Source organism: Canis lupus, chromosome Y (assembly GCF_048164855.1).
Source record: "Canis lupus baileyi chromosome Y, mCanLup2.hap1, whole genome shotgun sequence".
Taxonomy (NCBI): domain Eukaryota; kingdom Metazoa; phylum Chordata; class Mammalia; order Carnivora; family Canidae; genus Canis; species Canis lupus.
This window is the reverse complement of record NC_132877.1, coordinates 821,220-845,224: the sequence shown is the minus strand read 5'-3', so window position 1 is coordinate 845,224 and position 24,005 is coordinate 821,220. Positions and strand designations below refer to the sequence as shown.

The window sequence follows — 24,005 nt, the reverse complement described above, 5'->3', positions numbered from 1 at the left end:
TTATTTTTAATACAGTTATTTAATACACTATCATAAGGAATATAAGATCACCATCTGCAATACAAAGTCATTTAATACACCATCGTGATGAATGTGACATTTTTATTTACAATATAAGGTCATTTAACACACCATTGTAATGAATATAAGGCTATTTATAATATACAGTAGTTAATACACTATCGTAATGAATATAACGTCATTATTTATAATATAATTTAATATACCATCGTAATGAATGTAACGCTGTTATTTACGATATAAAGTCACTTAATACGCCATCGTAATGAATATAACTTCGTTATTTTTAACATAGTTATTTCATACACTTATCGTAATAAATGTAACATTATTTACGATATAAAGTTACTTCATACACCATCGTAATGAACACAACGTTACTATTTACACCGTGAAGTCGTTTCATGCACCATCGTGAGGAGCGTGGCGGCGGCACTTCGGTACAGAACTCGCATCGCAGGGTGTCCCTGCAGGTCACTAGACGCCGTCCCACCGTAGGCGTTCACGGTGCCCGATCGCCGTGCGCCATCTGTCACCAGGCGCCACAGCGACATCCCACCGCGACTCCGGTCATACCACACGTGCTGTGTGCCCCGCGCTATAACATCAGCTATTGCAATAAATACTCGAGTATTGATTAATTGATTTTCAGCGGTAGAAAGGTTAATGTTTAAGGACGCCCAGGGTTCAAGGTTCCCTACAGACAGAGGTGATCCCAGACGAGCGAGCTCGGCCCCGAGCCTGAATTTTCCACGCGGACTGATTTAATTGCCCAGACGGCCTTCTCCTTAATTGCCATTGAGCGGGTCAGGAGAGGGCTTTGTCCTTAATTCTGGATAGCTGGGGGAGGATTTGGGGCGGCGCCGGGACCGGTGCCCCCATGCCCCCCCGTGCCGTCCACCCCACCCCCACCACGAAGGAGGAGGAGCCCCTGGGGCGGGACACTGCTGTTTGCAGTGCTGCCCAGCAGGTGCATCCCCATCACGTGACCACAGAACACCTGCAGGCTGCAGCCCCTCACATGCCGGGGTCCCCAGCTCACACTCGGGTCCGTGCTGGGGACGTCGAGGAAGCCCAGATCCCACTCTCCCAAGTAGGACTGGCTTCATACCCACCCCTCGCGCCACCAGGGTGTCTGCACAAGACACACACGGGCGTCATGTCTAAAGCTGCGTTTGCATTTCCCGCAGAAGGACCTCCGGGCCCCCGACGTGGTCATCGGAGCGGACACCATCGTGGTGAGTGCCCTCGTGGCCTTCTCTGGCCGCCTGTTTGCTGTGTCTGTGCTGGGGACAGAGACCGAGGTGCGGACGCTGAGACCCGGCCTGCTCAGCGCGCGGCCCTCCTTGGTTCTCTTGCAGACGGTCGGGGGGCTGATCCTGGAGAAGCCGGTGGACAAGCAAGACGCGTACAGGATGCTGTCCATGTGGGTGTGCGCCCTGGTCCCCCGGGAAGCAGCGGGGGGGCCTGGGAGGGGTCGGGCCTGGGTCGGGGTCCGTGCCCGGGGTGGGGCTCATGTCCCGGGTGGGGGGGGTCCTCAGCTGAGGTCCTTGGGGAGGGTCAGGCCCCTGGGGTGTGGCCTATGTCCAGAGTGGGGTGGGGTCCTCAGCTGTGGTCCCAGGGAGGGTCAGCTCCCTGGGGTGGGGCTCATGTCCCGGGTGGGGGGGGTCCTCAGGTGAGGTCCTTGGGGAGGGTCAGGGCCCCTGGGGTGGGGCTCACGTCCAGGGTGGGGTGGGGTCCTCAGCTGAGGTCCTCGGTGGGGGGGGTCAGCCCCCTGGGGTGTGGCCTATGTCCAGGGTGCAGTGGGGACCTCAGTTGTGGTCCTGGGGAGGGTCAGCCCCCTGGGGTGGGGCCCTCACATGAGGGTCCCCGGTAGGATCAGCCCCTGGGGTGGGGCCCTCACATGAGGGTCCCCGGTAGGATCAGCCCCTGGGGTGGGGCTCATGACCAGGGTGGGGGGGTCCTCAACTGAGGTCCCGGGTAGGGTCAGCCCCCTGGGGTGCGGCTTATGTCCAGGGTGGGGTGGGGACCTCAGCTGTGGCCCCGGGGAGGGTCAGCCCCCTGGGGTGTGGCCTATGTCCAGGGTGCAGTGGAGACCTCAGTTGTGGTCCTGGGGAGGGTCAGCCCCCTGGGGTGGGGCCCTCACACGAGGGTTCCCGGTAGGGTCAGCCCCCTGGGGTGGGGCTCATGTCCCGGGTGGGGGGGTCCTCAGCTGAGGTCCTCGAGGAGGGTCAGCCCCTGGGGTGGGGCTAATGTCCCGGGTCGGGGGGGGTCCTCAGCTGTGGTCCCGGGTAGGGTCAGGCCCCTGGGGTGGGGCTCATGTCCAGGGTGGGGTGGGGTCCTCAGCTGAGGTCCTCGGGGGGAGGGTCAGTCCCTGGAGGGGGGCTCATGTCCAGGGTGGGAGGGGTCCTCAACTGAGGTCCCGGGTAGGGTCAGCCCCCTGGGGTGCGGCTTATGTCCAGGGTGGGGTGGGGTCCTCAGCTGAGGTCCTTGGGGGGAGGGTCAGCCCCTGGGGTGGGGCTCATGTCCAGGGTGGGAGGGGTCCTCAACTGAGGTCCCGGGTAGGGTCAGCCCCCTGGGGAGCGGCCTATGTCCAGGGTGGGATGGGGACCTCAGCTGTGGTCTCGGGGAGGGTCACACCTGTCCCTCCGCACCTGTCCCCGCCGTGTCCCGTGGGCGGGCCCCTCACACAGCAGCCGCAGCAGCAACGCACGGACAGACAGACACGGGCTGATGGCGGGTGGCGGGGAGGCGCCCCCGCGGGGTCCGACCCGTCACGTCCAGGGCGTCCTGCAGGTTGAACGGCAAGGAGCACAGCGTGTTCACGGGCGTCGCCATCATCCACTGTTGCAGCAAAGGTACCGCGCCAGCCGCGTCCGCGTCCCCGTCCCGGGTCTGGGCCTCCGCGGGAGGGGCAGGTGTCCCTGCAGAGCTGAGCCCTCGGGTCCCCCGTGAGCGCATCTGCGCCCCTCTCTGCAGAGGTCAGGGCTGCCTGGAGGCCTGTGCGCCCCCACGGGACACGGGGTCACTGTGGGTGTGACCTGCACGGGCGCTTTGCTGGCTGGTCCTGTGCGGCGCACAAGGCGTGGCCGCCGCCGGCTCACCTGGCCGCACACCTGGCCGCAGGGCGGAGGTCCTAGAGGGAGAGCCCGAGGAGCCCTGTGCGCCGCGGTCCCCCCACTCGCGGGGTTCGCTGGCTTCATGTTCCCCGTCCCCCCCAGACCCCGCGGTTGACCATCCCCCCTGGCGGGTGGGGCGAGCAGGGGCAGAGAGGTCGGCGGGGGGCGCCCTGACCTCGGCCCGTGCTGCAGGCGGCCAGCTGGACACGGACGTGTGTCAGTTCCACGAGGAGACCACGGTCAGGTTCTCCCGGCTGTCGGAGGAGCTGCTGTGGGAGTACATTGACAGCGGCGAGCCCATGTGAGTGCCCCCGACGGGGACGCGTGCCTCCGGCCCTCGCGACGCACCTGCTTCCCGGCAACACTGCCGTGCGGGGGTCGCTGTCACCGTGACGCCTCTGGGGGTGGTGGGACGCGTACTCACAAGCCTCAGCGGCGCGGGGACACCTGCCCCAGAGGAGCCGCCGTGTGCTGTGGTTGATGTGACCAAGGCTCAGGCCTGCGTGCACGCGCCGGGTGGGACGGGGGAGGGCGCCCCTGCGTCCCTCGCGGCGGCACCGGGGAGGCAGGTGTCAGCGCCCAGGAAGGAGCGGCTCTTGCACGGCCCTTCCTCCATCCTTAAGGAGGTCTCGGCAGAGGCACAGGCGCTGATCGGGGTCCTCAGGGCCATGCCCCAGGGTGCATGTAGGAGGCAGGGAGCCCGGGGACCGCCAGCCAGTGACACCTGGCCACTGCCCGTGCTGAGGACTCAAGGGTCGCTTAGCAGTTTGCGCAGAGCCAGACTGGTCCCCGAAGGGCCCCGGGGTGGTCGCTGGGCTCCCTGCCCCAGGCTGTGGGATCGGAGGGCCACAGGGAAGCGATCGTGCGACCCCCAGGACTCTGGTTGGTCCCGTAACGGTCCCGCCATCTGCCCCCCGCCCGGTCGCTCCCCGCGCTCAGGGACAAGGCGGGGGGCTATGGGATCCAGGCGCTGGGCGGCATGCTGGTGGAGTACGTCCGCGGAGACTTCCTCAACGTGGTCGGCTTCCCCCTGAACCACTTCTGCAAGAAGCTGGTGGAGCTCTACTACCCGCCCGGCCGCCACGACGTGCGGCGCGTCAAGCACGACTCCATCCCGGCCGTCGACACCTTCGAGGACCTGAGCGACGTGGAGGGTGGCGGCTCGGACCCCGCGGGGGGCATCAAAGGCGGCCCCGGAGGACAGGCTGCTGCGGGCACGCGGGGAGCCGAGGCCAACGGCGCGGTGGAGAGCCCGCCCCCGTTCCCAGCGGACCTTCTAGGACTCATAGATGGCTTTAAAGCGTCAAAGGTACCGGTCTGAGCGTCCTGGGGCTGCCGTCAGCGATGACCGCAGATTCGGGGAGCTTAACACCACAGGGTGTCTGAGCTCCAGGGGGGCAGGACCACCGAGGTCCAGGGCTGGGGCTCCAGGGAGGGGCCCTCCCGCCTTTTCCGGCGTCTGGGCCCCAGGTGTCCCCAGGCTGGTGGCCGCGTCCCTCCCGTATCCGCCTCCGTCCTCACGGGGCTCCTCCTCCGCATCTGCAGCTCCTCTTCTGTCTCTTACGAGGACCCCGGTCATTGGACGTAGGGCCACCTCATGTCAGAGCCTTCACGTCCTCCCATCTGCAAACACCCTGTTTCCACATTCGACTCCCATCTCGGGTTCTAGGGGTCAGGACTTGGGCATATCTCTTGGGGGCGAGGTGTCTATGGGTATTTGAAGGTGCACAGGGTCTGATGACTGCAGCACGGGGACACGGTGCACCCCTGAGAGGCCTCTACTGTGGCCCAGGGAGACAAGGCTGGAAGGCTGGCCGTTGCAGCAGCCTCGGGACGCCCAGCGCATTCCCTCTGGCCAGGTGGCAGGTGGGGTCTGGCGCCAGCTGTGTGCAGAGATCTGTGTCCTCACCATGCCGTGGCCTCGGGATCCCAGCCACAGGGTGCCCCAGGTGGGGTGAGCGCCTGCAGGCCACTGGTGCTCGCGGGAGCCCGCGGGTGCCAGTGCCTGTGGCCTCCTCGTCCTTCCTGCGTGCTCACAGGCCTGCCGGCACAGCGTCTCAGGCACACGCGCACCTGGCCGTCCTCACGATCGCGGCCACGGCGGCACGCCCACCCGGCGGTCTCCTCTTCTCTCCGGCCTTCTCCCGCGGCCCCGCTCGGCCAACCTTCCGGCTGCCCGAGGGCTCTGGGCCCCTGAGAGGCTGCAGGGGGGTGGCCTTTCCCGTGCTTGGGCTCCGCAGGGGTCGCCACATCAGTGGCTGCGGGGGTTGCTCCCTCCCACACCCCTCACACCCCACCGGCCGCCTCCCTCTGACGGCCTTGGCACGGCAGGAGCTGTCGTGATCAGGTGGTTGTGCTGTGTCAGGCCTCAAAATAATGAATTTTCCTGCAAATAATAGTTAAAACAGAGCTCAGGCAACATTGCATTGTCACAGGATGGAGGTCCGCTGTGCTCCCGGCATCTGCTCGTCTATGATCTCTTAGCTACCTGCCTACCAGTCATCAAACTATTACCTGTCCGCCCCCATGCGCATCACCAGACCGTCAGTTATCTGTGTCCATAAATCTACTTACCTACGTGCCATCTCCCAGATCTAGCATCCATCCATTTATCGACCTACCTGCCTACCTGTGCACCCATCTGCCCACCTATCACATCATTCTCCTGACAAAGGGCTCCCGGCGGTCAGGTGAGCTGACCAAGCCGAGGGGCAGAGGGAGAAGCAGGGCCCTGCGGGGAGCCCGATGCAGGACTCAATCCCGGGACCCCGGGATCACGCCCTGAGCCAAGAGCAGATGCTCAACCACCGAGCCACCCAGGTGTCCCTGGAGAAGTTGCCGTTGACAGTTTTCACAGCTTTGACCTCCTTCTTTCGGGTCCGTAGCAGTAAAAAGTACCTGACAGGTCACGTAGTAAGTGTAATTGTACTTGTTTTTAACGCACAGGCCCTGTTCACGGCTTGCAAGCTGAAGGTGTTCGACGTACTGAAAGACGAGGCCCCCCTGAAGGCCGCGGAGGTTGCGGGCAGAATTGACGCCTCAGTGTGTGGAACTGGACAGCTCCTGGATGCCTGTGTGGCCCTGGGGTTACTGGAGAAGACAGACGGAGGTAAGGGGACCTCCTACGTGTTGTGCTGACAGTGTTCGCAGGTGGAAGTCGCTCACCGAGTAAAGGTGGCTTCTGAGCGAAGGCGGAATGTGGCATTTCTCAGAGAATAAGAAAAGAGAATGGGGGAGAGGAAACGTAGTGAGTGTACGTGCATGTCAGGAGAGTGACGTCATTACGGGCTCTGCTCTCAAAGGAGCTGCATCCCTCAGGGTTCACGAGAGAAACACAACCAGTGGAATAGGCATGTGCACAAGGCAGATACATGTTTTTAATTATTTAGACAGATGAGATAAAGGCATGGATACACAGGTACATAGATATTAGGGAGGGGAAATAGCTAGGTAGGTAACAGGAGATTTGGATGGATAGACTGAGGTTGGATAGATGAATAGGTGGATGGATGGATGGATGGATGGATGATGGATGGATATGATGGATGGATGGATGGATATGATGGATGGATGGATGGATGGATGGATGGATGGATGATGGGTGGATATGATGGACGGATGGATGGATATGATGGATGGATGGATGGATGGATGGAATGACAGATGGATAGATAGGTACATAAGTAGGTGGGTGAATGGATGGAAGGAAGAATAGATGGGTAGATAGGTGGATGGATGGATAGATGCGTGGATGCATGGATAATGGATGGTTGAGTGGATGGATGGACAGATGGATAGATGCATGGTTGGAGAGGTAGGTAATTAGGTACATGTATGAATGCAAGGAAGAATAGATGGGTAGGTAGGTAAGCATGTGTGGGTCTATGGATAATAGATGGGTAGGTAGGTAGATGAATGAATGGAAGGAAAGAAGAATAGATAGATGGACAGATAGGTAGATGGATGGGTGAACATAAGGCTGGTGGATGGACGGATGGATAGATGCATGGATGAATAAGTAGGTAGATGTATGAATGGAAGGAAGACTAGATGGTTAGGTAAGTAGGTAGATGGGTGGATGGGTAGGTAGGTAGATGGATAAATGGAAGGATGGTAGACTGGATGGATGGGTGGGTGGATGGATGGGTGGGTGGATGGATTAATGGATGCATGGATGATGGATGGATGGTTGAGTGGATGGATGGATGGGTAGTTAAGTAGGTAGATGTATGAATGGAAGGAAGGATAGATTGGTAGGTAGGTAGATGGATGGGTACATGGGTGGAGGGATGGATGGATGGATGGATGGAAGGATGGTTGAGTGGAGGGATGGATGGATGGATGGATGGATGGAAGGATGGTTGAGTGGAGGGATGGATGGATGGATGGAACGATGGGTCAATAGATGAATAGATAACTAGGTAGATGGGGAATGGAGGGAAGCATAGACAGGTAGGTAGGTGGATGGTGGGCGACAGCGTGTTCGCCGAAACGAACGAGACTCTCGAGCATGGTCTCCGAGCAGACAGTCCAATGGATGGTCCCTCCGATGCCTTGGGAATGACAGGGGGCTCGAGGTACCTTCACCTGCGTGATAAGGAGGAACGTGGGGTGCCGGCCTGGGCCCCAGGAGCTGCCCTTTGCACAAAGTCGTACAAGCATGCGGTTAGGATTTGGGGCGCGGGAAGCGGGCCTTTCTCCCCAGCCAGATCATTGTCACGATCTCCTCCTCCTCTATCAAAAAGAATGACAGAACGTGGAGAAAGCTCCCGTGTCCAGACTTTCAATCACCCGGGAGGTTCTTCGGGCACGTTTTCGCGGGGCCCTTGCACGGTTCTGCGGGCGAACCTGTGAGCAGTTCCCACGCACACGCACAGGTCGTGCTGCTCTTCCAAAGGCTCAGAAGGAACAAGGTTTAGGCGTTAGGACGGACGCAGTGCGGCTCCTCGTCTCGATGAGGACAGTTGGTGGAGCCCTGTGTTGGCGGATACGGGTCTCCCATCACCACCTGAGCCCCCAGCCTCCCATTCTCTGGGTGCGGGTGTCCCACAGGGGCTCCCCGGGGGGGCCAGGCCCTACGCACAGCCACCCGGGTGTGAAGAGGGGAGAGAAGGGAAGAGCTCCGACCCACATCGCCCACGGCCTCATCCCCTTCACGTAAACGGCCGTAAGTGTCAGACCACCCTGCGCAGCGGTATGCAGCCTGGCGTGGCGTGGGTGCTCCTGGGCCCCCGGGCTTCGGGGGAACCGCCTCTGGGAGCGTCCCCATGTTCGGGTCACACTTCCATGAGTCTGGTTCCGGGTGGGTCTGGGCTGAGGTCTCCGCAATGACCGAGCCCTGAGCAGGTGCGGTGCGTGGGGTCCCTGGGGCGTCCCCGGCCCGAGCGCCCACAGTGCCCTGTCGTGCCAGGTTACCGCAACACGGAGGTGGCAAGCCGGCACCTGGCGTCGGACGGCGAGTATTCGCTCCACGGCTTGGTGACGCGCCACGACGACCACACCTGGGAGCTCTTCACGTGCCTGGAGGTGGCCGTGCGACAGGGACCAAACGCAGCTGCGGGCGGGAAGGTGGAGGACCCGGCTCAGGTACTGGGGCTCCGGGCGCACACCTGCCCATCACACGCGTGTGTTGCAAAAGGACCCACGGGTATGGCTGCGGTCCGTGACATGCACCTCCTACGAAGCCTCTGGCCGCCCGCCTTGGCGATGAGGAGGTCAGGGGAGGTCATGGGGTGGGAAGGACACGGGGTTGGGGGGGCACCACCCGCTAGGGGGCGCACAAGCAAGGCACATCCTTGTCACGGTTCTCAGTCCCGTCCCGGGTCCAGGCGCCTGCGGACTCCGGTCCACCCTCCATCGTGGAAGGGGCAGGGCGCGTCTGCCTGGGCCCTGCAGGGACACCAGGCCCGTCGTGGGGCTGCACCCTCATGACCTCATGACCCCGCCGCCCCAGACACTGTCCCAATGCCAACCATCCCCTCCGGGTTAGGTTCTGACATAGGAAATTGTGGGGGAGGACACCATCCTGAGCAGAGACAGTGGGGCACAGAAGCACCAGGCAGGGTCCCAGCAAGCAGAGCCGGGGGCGAGGGGGGTAGGGGGTCCCGGGGAGCAGAGTGGGTCCTGGGGAAAAAAGCGGGGCCAGGGGTCCTGGGAACCAGAGCAGGGGCAGGGGTCCAGGGGAACAGAGCAGGCGCAGGTGGGGGGTGGGGTCCTGGGGACCAGAGCGGGGAGGTGGGTCCTCGGGGAGCAGAGCAGGGGTGGGGGGGTGAGGGGAGGCGGGGTTCCCGGGGCGCAGAGCGGGGCAGTCGCAGCCTCAGCCCTCCCCACGGCCCCCATTGGAGAGGCAGCGCGGAAGGCAGGGCAGGGCTGGGGGGAACCACGTCCCAGGTGGGGGCTCAGGTGGGCGCCCCCCAACCCCGCCTGTCCCTGTGGGACTCAGGGCCACTTCCTGCACATCGCCCCCACCCCGTCCCCGCTGGCCATCTCAGTGGCCACCTGTCCCAGCAGGGGCTTGGGTCCCCCCTCCCCCTGCAGAGGCCCTGCCCACACGCGACCCCGGGATGGGGTGGTGGTGGTGGTGGCTACAGGGTCCGAAGGATCAGCAGTCAGAGGGTCACCAGCACGGTGCCCGCTGCATGGGCCACTGGGGAGACCCCACCTGGTCCCTCCCGCCTGCTGTGCAGCGACACCCTTCCTGGGGAGCCTGGGGGCTCTAGGGTGAGCCCAGGTTGGCTGACTCCAGATCCTGGCCCCGGGCGTCTGTTTTGAAGGGCGGATCTGGATCCCACTGGAGCTGCCCTCCCTCCCTCGCTCCCGGCAGGACCCCACCCTGAGCTGGACCCTGCCCTGCCCCAGCAGAGCCCGCCTGACCCGGCTCCGCCCCCCCACCCCTCCCCGAGGGGCTGGGCCCCATAGGAACACCCACTTGGCCCAGGCCTGACTGCCCCACCCCCGCCCCAGCCGCTCCCTGCCCCAGCCGCTCCCTGTCGGGCTGCCCCCTCATGCTCCCTGCAGAAAGGCGGGGTGGGGCCAGCAGCCGGGCCCCAGGAGCCCCTGGGCCTGGTGGGTCCCTCAGACCCCGTCCCGTTTCAGAGCCAGCAGACGACGCTGCAGTTCATGCGGGCCATGCACGGCCTCAGCAAGCTGACGGCCCGCCGGGTGGCCACGGCCTTCGACCTGTCCCGGTTCACCTCGGCCTGTGACCTGGGAGGTGCGTAGCCACAGCACCCCCACCCCCTGGGGCCAGGAATGGGGCGCAGACGACTTTGTGTGTTCCCCGGGAGAAGTCCCACCCGCCTCATCTGCTAATGCGATGTCCAAAATGGGTTCCCCTCTCCACGCAGCAGCGAAGTCCCTGGGTTTGGCCGTGCCGCCGGCTGGGGCTTGGGGGCAGATCATCCCAAGTGCGAGGAGGTTCTAGGGATGGGCAAGGGGTACATTGAATCTGGGGGCCCACGGGGAGCCCAGAGCTGCCAGCTTTCATTTCCCGGTCATCTGTACGCCGCTCCTCCTGGTGGCCCAGAGCAGCTGCTGGGGCGCCAGCCATCACATCTACATTCTTGCCGCAGAAAGGAGATGGGAGGAGTGCAGCCCCCCCCCCCAGCTGGGCCACGATGCTCCCTGGGTGAGTCTATGCCCACCCGGAGCCCCGGCTCACCTGCGCTGGGCCAGCACCGGTCTTGCCGTGCCTAGCCAGGTCCTGACCCCGAGAGGCCCCGCGGCCTGTGTGAGACAGCAGAGATCTCTGCCAGCGGCTGCCTTCCGGCCGCAGTGTGCGTGCTCAGGCATCACTTTGGTTTAGCCAAGGTGGAACCGGGGCGGCCGGCCAGGGGGCACGGGCGGGTCACGGAGCAGGTGTGCGTCCCCGCAGGCTGCACGGGCGCGCTGGCCCACGAGCTGGCCCACGAGTACCCGCGCATGAGGGTGACGGTGTTCGACCTCCCGGACGTCCTCGAGCACGTCGCGTGCTTCCAGCCCGGAGGGCGGCCCTCGGAGCAGATCAGCTTCGTGCCAGGTGTGCGCTGCTTTGTGTTTGCCGAGCGTCGACGTTCGGCCGACCGTATGGGCTTCTACGGGGTGTGCGTGCAGGGTGTGGGTGTGCGTGTCTTCTGGGAATGTGAACATGGGTGTATTTGTGTGTGTGCACATGCGGTTACCTGTGTGGGGGATGGCTCTGTGTGTGTCTGGGCGTGTGCGTGCGTGTGCCTATGCATGCACATGTGTGCCTGGGCACGTCTGTGCGGTGTGCCTGTGCGTGCTTATGATACGTGTGTGTTGTATGTGTAAATGCAATCGTCTTTGCGTGTGTGCATGCATGCAGTTGTTTCTGCATGTATGTGCATGTGTGTGTTGTCTGTGTACATGCAAATGTATGTCTGTCTGCATGTGTTTGTGTGTTCATGTACACACGTGTGTCTTCTTTGTGTGGGCATGTAGTTGTGCCTGTGTGTGTGCTTGCATCTGTGCATATCTCTGTGCGTGATGTCTTTGTCTCAGTCTCTGTGCACATGTGCATGCACGCTTGTGTGTCTGCACGTGTGCATGTATGCATGTTGCCTGTATGCATGCACATCTGTGCCTGTGTACATGTCTCTGTGTCGGTGTGCCTGTGTGTGCTTATGACACGTGTGTTTGAATGTGTGTGTACGTGTGTGTCTGTGTAAACGCAAACGTCTGTGTGTGCATGCATGCATTTGTTGTCTGCATGTACATGCATGTGTGCGTTGTCTGTGCGTGCAAACGTAAGTCTGTTCTGCATGTGTTTGTGTGTGCATGTACACACGTGTGTTTGTGTGTGCATGCAGTGTGTGTGTTTGCATCTGTGCATATCTCTATGTCTGATGTCTTTAAGTCTCAGTCTCTGTGTGCATGTGCCTGCACGTGTGTGTCTGTGCGTGTGCATGCCCGTGTGTTGCCTGTCTGCATGCACGTGCCTGTATACATATCTCTGTGTCGGTGTCCCTGTGTGTGCATATGATACGTGTGTTGTCTGAGTGTGTGTTGCGTGTGTGTATGTGCATTTAAACGTATCTATGCATGTATTTGTCTCTGCATGTTCATGCATGTGTGCATCATCCGTGTATTTGTCTATGCGCGTGTGTGCAGCTACGTATGTGTGTGTGATGTGCATGTGCATGCAGTGTGTGTGCGCCTGCGAGTGGTCTGCATGCGTGTGTGCATGCACATGAGTTTCCGTGTGTGCGTGCACAGTCGTGTGCATCTCCACGTCATACAACGTGAGCGTGAGCGGCCGTGTCAGCGGCCCTGGAAGCAGCGGTGCTGGGCGGGCACGTGGGGACGTGGATCGGCAGAGGTGGGCGTCTGCAGGTGTCTGCACCCACCACGGCCACACAAGCTGGAGCAGGAAAGCCTTGAGTTAGACGCGAGGGAGAACTTCCAGGGCCGGGGCAGGGGGTGGATGCAAACGTGGGAGCAGCTTGAAAAGAAACCCTTGTGGTCCTGAATCCCGTGGGCGCCGCGACCCGGCCCAAGGGCACGCGTGCTGACGGCCCAGGGTTCGGACTTCTGGCATGTTTTGGGATCAGGACACAGTTGTCCCTGCTGCCAGCAGTTCTGGGGAGCGGCCGACCCCCCCCCCCGTCACGTGTCTGTCGGGTGGACACGTAGCTCCCGCGTCCCTGACGGGCTCATGGCACCTTGTTTCCACACCAGGTGACTTTTTCTTTTTTTTTTTTTTAACTTCATTTAATTAATTAATAATTCTTTTTTCCACGTGAGTTTTCCTTTTTCTTTTCTTTTTTTTTAATTTCATTTTATTTATTTCTTATTATTCATTTATTTTCTCCTGAGTTTTTCTTTTTTTCTCATTTTATAAATTTTATTTTACTTAGTATTCTTTTAATTTCCTTATTTTTTATTTATTTTCTTATTTCTTTTTATTATTATTATTATTTTTTTTATTTTCTTATTTCTTTATTTTGTTCCCAGGTGACTTTTTCAAGGACAGCCTCCCGGAGGCAGAGCTGTACGTGCTCTCCAGAATCCTGCACGACTGGCCGGACGACCAGGTGCACGCACTGCTGGGCCGGCTGTCAGGCCGCTGCAAGCCAGGTGAGACGGGGCCCGGGCCGGGGCCTTCCTGCACATGCGCACCCAGAAAGGAAAGACAGGACGAGGTGGCTTGGCGGAGAGCCAGGTGACCCGGCTTGGTCCGCGGGGAGCGTGCCGGGAGCTCTGGGAACCTCTCACCGGAGCCCCGTGTCCTGGCCCCATAAAGCCGGTGACTGGCGTCTGCGCTCTGGGGCCCCGGAGGCTCCTGGACGCGCCCCAAGTGGTCCCTCTGAGGACGCAGGCTGTGCACCTCCCCTGACTGCCGGCCTCGGCGCTCCGTGTCCCCGGGGCCGTGTCCGAGGCGGTCACAGCCGCCATGGCCCGTCAGGCCGTGCAGCAGGATGCATCCAGCCACCCCGCGGCCCCGTCGCAGGCCCTCGAGGTCCCAGTCCCGGAACCACGGCTCTCATTTCCGCGTCCTGAGCTCCTGGCATCTGGCGAAGCAGTTCTGGGGGGGCCTCCCTGCGGCCTTGGGGAGCGTAAACGAGCCGGCCATCCGCGTGTCCTGTTTTGTGCACCGTGAGGCTGCTTGTAGTCTTGCACTTGGGCCGGGAGGCGCCCGTCATGTGGGGTCTCCTATTTTGCACAAAAAGAAAGAAGGAACTGAAGTGTGAAGTGCAACCGGGCGTGTATGCGTAGAGACGGGGCTGTGGCCCAGGCGACATGCAGAGTGTGCAGGCGAGAGGAGGCAGGAGGGCCCCTCCCCGGAGCCTGTGGAGGGAGCGTGTCCCCCCTGGACCCCAGAGCTGGGCGAGGATGTGACCCTGGGACAGTGCGGTTGCAGGCGACGTTCATGGCCAGGAGGGCCGGCTGGGGGAGTGCAGGGGCGAGCCCGGGGCGCTGAGGCTTCCCCCCAGACAGGTTCACAGATGTCAGAGCTCGCACCCCAGGGCTTCCCTGCACCTGCAGAGCTGCCAGTTCGCGGGTGGCCTGCACCCAGGGCGCAGGGGTCGCAGAGCTCAAACTGGCCTTTTGTAAGATTTTCTTATGGGATTTCCAGCATGCGTGCGCCGTGATGGGGCCGCGGTCCCTGCACCCAGACTCAGTTTCTCCCACCCGTGTGCACGAGGTGAACCATCCCGGCCCCGGGTTGTGTCCACCAGCGCTGGGCTCGCCCCCGGCTCCGCGTCCCGGTGCTGTGTCCTCCTCCCATCCCAGGGTCTGGGTCTCTGTCCCCTGTGGTTCTGCTCACCCTGCACACTGGCGGGCAGTGTCCCCACCTCGCCACAGGAGGCCCGGCAGTCCCCTCACTGCATCCCACCCCCGTGCGGGGTGTCCCCACGGGGCCCACCGTGGAAACCTTGCCCTTGACCGCAGCTGGCTGTGTGCTTCGTAGGCGGCGGCGTGTTGGTGGCCGAGGAGACCGTGGACGAGGACCCAGCGGCGGCCCGGAGCAACCTGGCGGCGGCCCTGAGCCTGCTGGTGCGCCCCCGGGGGCGCGGCCGCAGCGGGGCGGAGTACCGGGACCTGCTGGAGCAGCACGGCTTCCGGGACGTGCAGGTGGCGGCCGCGGCGGGGGGCGCGCTGCACCTGCTGCTGGGCACCCGGGCCTCGCCGCCCTGAGCCCCAGCAGTGGGGCAGGCCGCAGCAGGCGCAGGGCGCTCGCCGGAGGTCCCGCTGCCGTGGCGGGAGCCGCGCAGTCTGTGCAAAGGCCCGGTGGCACCCAGGCCCCCTGGGCGCCTCCTCCACGCCTCTTTTCCCCGCGCTTCTGCGTGTGTTTAAGCAGCTGCTGCCTCACGCAGGTGGCGGGTCATGGGGTGGACAGGACTCCTTTCCACCCAGGTCCCCGAGCGACGCGTGTCACGCTCAACTCTTGTGTACGTGTGCCTTAATTTATCTTCTGAACAGGCAGGTGCCTTGCGCTCTTCTGTATATCGGGCAATGACAGTGCAGAGCAGCTCGCAAGGTGTCTGTGAGCGGACGTTCTGGAATTATTAGGAAAACGGTCCAGTCGGTCACATCCCTGGTGGCTGACGCGCCTCCCACGCGCGCGTGTGCACTGGTGCACGTGCGCGCTCTGTCTCAAATAAATAAATCCTTAAATAAAAATAGTAAAAATGAGCAACTGCGCGGGCCTCCACATGCTTATACGCCCAGTAGCTTTCTCTGTCTGGACGGGTTTTCTACAGAGACGCCAAGTTACGTCTACGTGTGAGCGTGTAGACTCACACCAATCGCGCCTGTGCTCGATGTTGTCTCATTAGATGTGCCTTCACGCAGACGTCAATGCATTCTTTTGGTCAGAGTCCAAATTTTAAAAATAATAATAATAATAATAGTAATGGCAAGTTGGGTGTCGATCGGAGCCTGGGGTGGAAGAGGGATGAGGTGGTGATGAGCGGGGCCGCGGCGTCCAGGGCGGTGCCCGCAGCTGCCCTGCTGCAGGACGAGGGTTCGGGCTCAAGGCCTCACCTGGCGCCCCTGAAACAGGCCCTTCGCGCCCCGCCCAGGCCTCTCCCTCCGCGTCCGACCCCTGCGCGGGGCTGGGGCAGGTGACCGAGCTCCTCCCACCCCGTCCAGGCTCCTCCCACCGCGTCCGACCCCTGCGCGGGGCTGGGGCAGGTGACCGGGCTCCTCCCACCCCGTCGGACCCCTGAACTGGCCTGGGGCAGATGACCCAGGCCCCACCCACCGCGTAGGTGCCGCTGCGCAGGCCTGGGGAAGGTGACCCGGGCTCCTCCCACCGCGCCCAGGCTCCTCCCACCCCGTCCGATCCCAGAACCGGCCTGGGACAGGTGACCCGGGCTCCTCCCACCGCGTCCGACCCCTGCGCAGGCCTGGGACAGGTGACCCGGGCTCCTCCCACCGCGTCCGACCCCTGCGCAGGCCTGGGGCAGGTGACCCGGGCTCCTCCCACCGCGTCCAGGCTCCTCCCACCCCGTCCGACCCCAGAACCGGCCTGGGGCAGGTGACCCGGGCTCCTCCCACCGCGTCCGACCCCTGCGCAGGCCTGCGGCAGGTGACCCGGGTTCCTGCCACCCCGTCCAGGCTCCTCCCACCGCGTCCGACCCCTGCGCGGGGCTGGGGCAGGTGACCGGGCTCCTCCCACCCCTTCCGACCCCTGACCCGGCCTGGGGCAGGTGACCCGGGCTCCTCTCACCGCGGGGTCCCCTCCTGCACCGGGTCCGCCGCCCCTGTCCTGGGCTGGTGCTAAGCAGGGAGGGCTGGTGCCCTCTCGGGGTGGCCGCGCTGCGTGACGCTGACGGACCCGGTGACATCGCACACCTGCTCTCGGTGGCTGCCACTTGTCTCAGGGACGCAGGGGTAGAAGCAACCGCGCTCCTCACCAGGCCCCTCGGAACATCCAAGTCGTCCCCCCCCCCCGTGGTCCCGGCTGCTCTGTGCCTGCGCCCCCGACGCCCCGACCCCACGACCCCGGGCCCAGCACGGGCCGCCCCTGGGCGTGCACATCCCCCGGCGCCCCGACCCCACGACCCACGGAGACCACGGCTGGGAGCCAGCGGCCAGATAACATCTCAGAAGGCGGCGACAGTCCGTGGGTTCCTTACACCACGCGCTGTCCCGTGTCTCTTTTGGTAGTAAAACACCAGAAAAATGAGATTACGACCTGGGGCCTCGCTGCCACACGACCTGCCTCTTCGTTTGTCGGGAATACAGCTCTTTTTAGGGGCGTCTGACGGGGAGCAGAGCCGGGTACGCGTGTCTTTAAAGGGCCTTAGTCTTCAGGAGCCAGGGGGGCTCTGGAGGGTGGAATTCTGCGGCTGCCCCCCCCCCCACCAGCACCTGTGCAGGGGACAGTTATTCCTGGACGCACCCGGCCTGTCGTTGGGCAGGTGTGTGACCCCAGGGCTCCAAGCAGCGCCCCCGGGGAACGCGTCACCACCCTCCTGACCACCGGCATCGCAGGGTCCCGTGGGGGGGGCACCATCTGACCCAACCGACCGGGTTCCTTAAAGGCAGGCCTCAGGGAAGGTACCCCCACCCCCAGCGCGCAGCCCACCCCGTCGTTCTCAGCCATCAGCTGCAAGGCACAATCTTTGCCAACAGTTTTACTACAATCTTTTGTTTAATTCCCACACCCGTTTTCCAGACACCGTGGGGCCGCGGCGTGAGGCCCCTGCTGGCCCGGTGCCAGGCGAGCACCCGGGGCGCCCCGTGCAGTCTTAGGCTCGGGGGTGCTTCTCAGGGTCCCCGCGCGGGCTGGAAACAACCCTTTGCAGGCCCCGGGCCTCCCTGCCTCCCCTGCCACCCCTCCCCTATCCCGGTGAGACCGTGCAGGCTGTGGCCTTTCCCGGGACACGAGCTTCTTGGTTTCTAGTGTTCCTCAGCCCCCTGCTCTGTAGGGCCAGCTCCCGTGCATCCCGGGCCCTGTGTCACCCGCACACACACTCCAAGGACGAACAGGTCAGTGCCTGAGCCTACCCGCCCACCCCCCCCCCACCCGAGGGAAAACGTGTCCTGAACCTCAATTAGCCCTAAGTGCAAGGGCTCCTGTTGGTTCGTGCAAACGGATTCCAGAAGCTTCCCGGGGCCCCCAGGGCTCCGAGCCGGCTGCTGGGAGTTCAGAGCTAGCGGAGGGCAGAGGCTAACCGCCCCCCACGGCAGGAGCCCCCCACGGCCGAGCCCGGCGCTCTAGAGAAGCTCCTCGCTCGTCCCAACTCCATTGCAGTCGTCAGCCTGGGCGCCCCCCCTCCCAGCAGACCTCTGGGGCACTGGCACTCGGTGCCCGGCCCTTCCGGCCCAGACAGGCCCGTACTGTTGTCACCTGGAGGTGCCCCCCACGGCCGCTGCGCCAAGCCTGGGGCCCTCCGGGGACCTTCCCGCTCCCTGTCCCAGCGAAGCCCCCAGAATGTGCCAGAATCGCCATGTTCGCGAGCCCAGACCCTGGGGCCCTCTAAGTGACTTCTGGGTGCTCCCCCAGCACCCCCTGCACCCTGGCCAGCACGGGTGCTCCAGCCTCACCTGCCTCTCCCAGAGGCCAGGCCTGGGCGGAGCCGGCATCCGCAAGGACACAGGGAACTGGACAAGGACACAAAGCTCCGCGATGCTTTGCTGGCATCCGGCCACCCGCTCAAGGGTTCCCTACCTGCCAGGGGGACGCAGGGGAGCAAACACAAGTGGGGCGAGCACGGGAGCAGGGAGGAGGAGGACGGAAGCGGAGGCAGGGACAGGAGAGAGACAGGAAGAGAGACAGGGAGGCCTAAAGCCAGTCGGGCGGAGCCCTGAGGGCGCCTCCTGGAGCTGGAGTCCCGCTGCGGCCAAGCCAGCGAGCGACACACCTTCCACTCCGAGCGACACACCTTCCACTCGGATCGCTCGCTCGGTTACAATCCAGTAAGAGGTTCAAGGTCAATGGAACGTTCCGCAGGACACAATGTCCGGGCTTGAGCTTCCCTCCAGGGGGTGCCCGGGGTGTGTGTGCATGTGTGTGTGCAGGTGCACGTGTGTGTGCAGGTGCCTTCTGCGTGTGCACAGGTGCCGTCTGCGTGTGCAGGTGCACGCGTATGTGCAGGTGCCTTCTGCGTGTGCACAGGTGCCGTCTGCGTGTGCAGCTGGACACACAGGTGCATGTGCGTGTGCAGGTGCCTTCTGAGTGTGCGCAGGTGCCCTGTGTGTGTGCAGGTGCACGAATGCACAAGTGCGTGTGCGTGTGCAGGTGCCCTCTGTGTGCAGGTGCACGCGTGTGTGCAGGTGCCGTCTGCGTGTGCACAGGTGCCGTCTGCGTGTGCGTGTGCAGGTGCCTTCTGCGTGCGCAGGTGCCCCGTGTGTGTGCAGGTGCACGAATGCACAGGTGCATGCGTGGCGGGCTCAGCATGGCCCCGTGCAGCGAGCGCCGCCGCGAGTCACCCGTCCATGCGGGCTGCAGCACCCCACATGAGGGCGCGGGGTCTTGGGGGGGCCCAGGCTTGGGCTCGCTGGTGGTGATGGTCTGGGGCGTCCGCATGGGCCAGTGGGCGGGGCGCTGGAGTGAGGACGGGTCGGGCGGCCAGTAGTGGGGACTGTGGGCTTTTGGAGAGGGAGGAAGTGCAGGTGGCAGGCGACCTGACCTTGCGGTCTTCGAGCTGACCTTGGGGTCTTCCAGAGGAGCCCGGGGCCGCGACGTGACCTCGGGGTCAGCACACGGGGCCAAGGGGTCGCGGTCGGGGGACGGGTCGCGCAGGGTCAGGGTCGCGGTGCTGGGCGCGCCCGGGGGGCCAGCGGCTGGAAGGAGCCCGGGCTCGCGGACCCGCCGCCGCCGCCCCCTCCCCCCGCCGGGAGCGGCCAGGGCCCGCGGCGACCTTCACAAGGTCACGGCGGCGGCCGAGCCCTCGGGCCGCACGGCGCATGGGCGGGGTCCCGCTCCCGGCATGCCTCGGGGCCCGGCGCGCGGGAAGGGGCGGGGCAACGGCAGCAGCGCAGCCAATGGGCGCGGCGCGGGCGGGCACGGGGCGGGACGCGCTGCGGCTCCCGGCAGCCCGCGGGGGCGCGGCGCGCGGGAAGGGGCGGGGCGTCGGCGGGTAGCGCGGCCAATGGGCGCGGCGGGCGGGGGCGCGGGGCGGGGCTTCGGGCCCTTAGCGGCTGCGCGCTGGGTGCCCCGTCCTTTCGGTCCCGGCGGCGGCAGCGCGGAGCCAGCGGCGCCCTCCCTCCCTCCCTCCCTCCCTCGGTTCGCCCGTCCGTCCGGCTGTCCGCGCCCGCACTCCGCCGTCCGCCGCCCGCCCGCCCGCCGCCATGACGGAGCAGGCCATCTCGTTCGCCAAGGACTTCCTAGCCGGAGGCATCGCCGCCGCCATCTCCAAGACGGCCGTGGCCCCGATCGAGCGGGTCAAGCTGCTGCTGCAGGTGCGCACGGCGCGTGCGCGCTCGGGGACCCGGGACGGCGGTCCCGTCGGGGGGGGGGGGTCCGGGCGTGCTGGGAGGGCTCGCGGTGGGGGGTGACAGCGGGGCGGGCCGGCCGCGTGCACCGGGACCCGCGGCCGCCGGAAGTGCGAGGCCGCGCCGCTTTGTCCGCGCGCCGCCCGCTTCCGGGGCCGGGCCGGCCGCGCGTCACGTGGCGCTCTCCGCGCGTGCGCGCTGGGGCCGAGCTCTCGGGCGCCCGGAGCGCGGGCCTCGCCCCCGCGGTTCCCACCGTCGAAGCCGAGCGGACCGCGGGAGCCCCGCGAGCGCCCCCTGTGATGGAGGCCGGGACTTTGCTCCGCCCCGTTCCGGCCTGAGAGGCGGCGAGCCGCGGCGCTCCGCTGGGAAGTCGTTGCGCCCGCGGCCAGCTGGCGGCAACATTGTTGCGGCGCCTCCTTGGCAACATTGTTGCAGCGCGTCCTTGGCAACGTTGTTGCGGGTGGGGCAGTGGGAACATTGTCGGTTGACCCGTGCGGACCTGCGGGGACCAGTGTCCTGGGCTGTGCCCCGTCCTGTCGAGCCAGTGCACGCTCCCGTGCACGGATGAGCGGTGCGGACTTGCAGGGATCAGTGTCCTGGGTGTGCCCAGTCCTGTCGACCCAGTGCGCTCCTCCCGTGCACGGATGAGCGGTTCCGACTTGCAGGGACGCACCTCCCGGGATGAGTGCCCTCCGGTGCTGGGTTGACCGGTGCGGACCTGCAGGGACCAGTGTCCTGGGCTGTGCCCCATCCTGTCGACCCAGTGCGCTCCTCCCGTGCACGGTTGAGCGGTTCCACTTGCAGGCATAGGCCCCCCGGGATATGAGCTCTCCCGTGGAGCTACCGTGCTCACATGCAGGAATTCCCCTCCAGGGACTCGCCTACCCTAGGGACGCTGGTTGGTACTGCGTGCGGGCCCTCTAACGAGCATGTCCGCCCGTCTATCTCGCAGGTGCAGCACGCCAGCAAGCAGATCGCCGCCGACAAGCAGTATAAGGGCATCGTGGACTGCATCGTGCGCATCCCCAAGGAGCAGGGCGTGCTGTCCTTCTGGAGGGGCAACCTGGCCAACGTGATCCGCTACTTCCCCACGCAGGCCCTCAACTTTGCGTTCAAGGATAAGTATAAGCAGATCTTCCTGGGGGGCGTGGACAAGCACACGCAGTTCTGGAGGTACTTTGCCGGCAACCTGGCATCAGGCGGGGCCGCGGGCGCCACCTCCCTCTGCTTCGTGTACCCGCTGGATTTCGCCAGAACCCGTCTGGCGGCCGACGTCGGCAAGTCGGGCACCGAGCGGGAGTTCAAGGGCCTTGGAGACTGCCTGGTGAAGATCACCAAGTCCGACGGCATCCGGGGCCTCTACCAGGGCTTCAACGTGTCCGTGCAGGGCATCATCATCTACCGGGCGGCCTACTTCGGCGTCTACGACACGGCCAAGGGTACGTGTGTTCTTGCTGTGGGGCTGCACGTGCGGCGGGGGCTCCGGGATCCGCTGTTGGCAGAGCCGCACTCTGCAGGGTGGGAAGTCTGACATCCACACGTCCACGGGGTTGCTGGCGTTCGTGGCGTCTCCTCGGTGTGTAGATGGCAGTTTTGTCCGTGTGTCCTCACGTGGGCCTCTTTTGTGCGTCTGAGTTTAGATTTTTTACAGGGTGTTGATGGTGTTGGATTAGGGTCTCCTCTGAAGACGCTTTACACTGTTTTTTAAAGGCAGTTATTTTTAGGTATCCGGGGTTTTCAGCGTGAACATTAGGGTGTGCCGTTCACACCCTGAAAGCTAGTGTCTGTGCAGCAGAACCGCCTCTTGTGTGGTACATGCACTTACCAGGCTCGCCTGTCCCTCTCTGTAGAGAGAGCCCGTTCGTTCCCAGGCACTACGCGTGGGCCTCAGGGACCGCTCTATGCCCTGCGGGTGGTTCCATGCCGTTCCCTGGTCGCGGGGGCTCCACGTGGCACCAGGGCAGGCAGTACTGCTCTTGCCCCGCTGTGCGTGTGGCACTGGAACCTAACGCTGGCTGGTGACCCCGCAGGCATGCTCCCAGACCCCAAGAACACGCACATCGTGGTGAGCTGGATGATCGCCCAGACTGTGACGGCCGTGGCCGGCGTGGTCTCCTACCCCTTCGACACCGTGCGGCGGCGGATGATGATGCAGTCCGGGCGCAAAGGAGGTACGTTGTCTCGGTCCTGGTGACCGGGACTTGTCCTCGGAGATGAGAGATACAAGAGCTCCTGGAATGACGGGCCCTTTGGTGGCCTCAGGCCATGGGAAGCGGGGCTAACAGATGAGGTTCTTCACAGGGTTTGAGACCGTAACTGTTGATCCAGGGGCGCTAGAACCCTGCAGCCCTGCCGGGTACCTGCCCGGGCCCTTGGTGCTGCCCGTGCTTTGGTCTTCTCTACGCTGGCCCGGGACCTTGCACTGATCCCAGGAGTGGACACGGGGCTGCAATTTGGGTGTTTTGGTTATAGCCACAGCAGTGGGCTGAGCAGCGGCCAAGACCTGGAGCTGTTGGTGTGCAGAGCCTCATTTTTCCCTGGGATGAGAAATCCAGGTCGCCTGGAGGGTGGCATCCGGTTTCAGTGTGTGGACCGTGTCTTCTGGGTTTCCCTTTGCTCTTTTCCCGAGTAACCTCCCAGTAAGCTCTCCTGTCTGTCCCTCTTGCAGCTGACATCATGTACAAGGGGACCGTCGACTGCTGGCGGAAGATCTTCAAAGATGAAGGGGGCAAAGCCTTCTTCAAGGGCGCGTGGTCCAACGTCCTAAGGGGCATGGGGGGCGCCTTCGTGCTGGTTCTGTACGACGAGCTGAAGAAAGTCATCTAGACATTCCTCCTCCAGACACGGGGGCCAAGGGAATCACGTAGAATCCTTTTAACTGTTACGGACCATTGATCTTCGAGAAATTCCAGTGTCCTTGTCCCGGCCAGATCACGTAGACAGGGCTGGGGAAGGTTCCAAAGGGGGCTCATTGTGATCGATCATCGGCACCAGGTTCCATGTTTTGATTCCGGGGGGAGGGCAATCATGACGTCTTCGTGGGTCCACGGGCTGGCAGCTCCGCCGCTCAGACCATAGAGTCCAGGTGCTTGTGGGACCCGGGTTGTGTTTAAGTATTTATTTAAAAAAAAGAATCATGTCTCCATTTGTACTTAAGCACTGTTCTCTTTTGCACAGCCGAATATTTGCAATTATGTTCCACGTCGGGCATTCTGCTGCAAAACCATAAAAACTGGGACACAGAGTTTCTGGTGCATTGTTTTCAACGGAGCAGCTTGTGGGCTCTGGGCTCGGGCATGGTGAGCGGAGGGGGGGGGATGCAAGGGGTCAGGGAGGCCACGTTCTGCTCTCCCTGGAGAGTCCTTGGGGAGAGTCCTTCGGGGACTCTCGGATGAGATTCCTAGCACCCTGGTGAGGTGATGGAAACAAGCTCATCTGCAGCTCGTTCTGCCCACAGACCACCCTGGGTGCTGAAGACAAGCCAGTGCGAGGGAGCCTGGGGCGTCTGACCCTCCCTGCTCCAGATCCAAGCCTCCCATTCTGTGCCACCTGCCAGGACCTCTGGGGCCTCCTGAATCTTCCCCCGCCCTCACCCCCGGTGAAGGAGCCAGTGTAGCCAGTCTCCCTGCTGAGAAAAACATTCCGGAAGTAGCCCCAGCAGCCACATCCTGTGGCCCAAGTCCGCCCTGGGGCAGGTCTGCATCCTGTGCGGCTGTTTGTGCAGAAACCCCCACGTGAGGGTGAGAGAAAAGGTCTCCAGACTGAACCTTGGACCTGCCATTGCTTCCACCTGTGAAGCAGGAGACCTGGGGTAGAAAGGCCAGCTGGGTTCTGAGAGGACACGGATACAGAAGGCAGGTCTGGTCTTCCCGAGACCCGGGTCAAGTGCAAACCCTTGTTTTTGCTGCAATGAGGGGTCCAGTCCGAGATCAGGAGGTTTGGGGGTTGCCCAGGGTCACAAGGCAGCTTCCAAGGACA

At 63.4% G+C, this 24,005-nt stretch overlaps 3 protein-coding genes across 4 annotated transcripts in view; 2 read left to right on the top strand and 1 right to left on the bottom strand.

Moving 5' to 3' along the window:
* Positions 1-15,275, top strand: part of LOC140629076 (probable bifunctional dTTP/UTP pyrophosphatase/methyltransferase protein) — a 60,591-nt gene extending 45,316 nt beyond the window's left edge. For both annotated transcript variants that reach the window (XM_072818479.1, XM_072818478.1), the window contains exons 3-13: positions 1,212-1,259; positions 1,383-1,447; positions 2,818-2,879; positions 3,333-3,441; positions 4,080-4,449; positions 6,087-6,249; positions 8,551-8,726; positions 10,236-10,353; positions 11,014-11,157; positions 13,092-13,214; positions 14,551-15,275. In XM_072818479.1, coding sequence (XP_072674580.1) covers positions 1,212-1,259; positions 1,383-1,447; positions 2,818-2,879; positions 3,333-3,441; positions 4,080-4,449; positions 6,087-6,249; positions 8,551-8,726; positions 10,236-10,353; positions 11,014-11,157; positions 13,092-13,214; positions 14,551-14,777 — 1,605 coding nt within the window. In that variant the 3' untranslated portion in view covers positions 14,778-15,275. The remainder of the gene's footprint in view (positions 1-1,211; positions 1,260-1,382; positions 1,448-2,817; positions 2,880-3,332; positions 3,442-4,079; positions 4,450-6,086; positions 6,250-8,550; positions 8,727-10,235; positions 10,354-11,013; positions 11,158-13,091; positions 13,215-14,550) is intronic.
* Positions 12,821-19,885, bottom strand: LOC140629043 (uncharacterized). The gene is made up of 6 exons (XM_072818440.1): positions 19,853-19,885; positions 19,495-19,754; positions 19,243-19,351; positions 18,957-19,137; positions 14,407-16,463; positions 12,821-13,790 (listed from the first exon to the last, which is right to left on the bottom strand). Exons 1-5 carry the CDS (start codon positions 19,883-19,885, stop codon positions 15,469-15,471), a joined length of 1,578 nt encoding a protein of 525 aa, XP_072674541.1. The 3' UTR covers positions 12,821-13,790; positions 14,407-15,468.
* On the top strand, positions 19,713-23,271 carry LOC140629075 (ADP/ATP translocase 3). The gene is made up of 4 exons (XM_072818477.1): positions 19,713-19,994; positions 20,980-21,466; positions 22,058-22,198; positions 22,696-23,271. Exons 1-4 carry the CDS (start codon positions 19,884-19,886, stop codon positions 22,851-22,853), a joined length of 897 nt encoding a protein of 298 aa, XP_072674578.1. The 5' UTR covers positions 19,713-19,883; the 3' UTR covers positions 22,854-23,271.
* Positions 23,272-24,005: the final 734 nt, after the last annotated feature.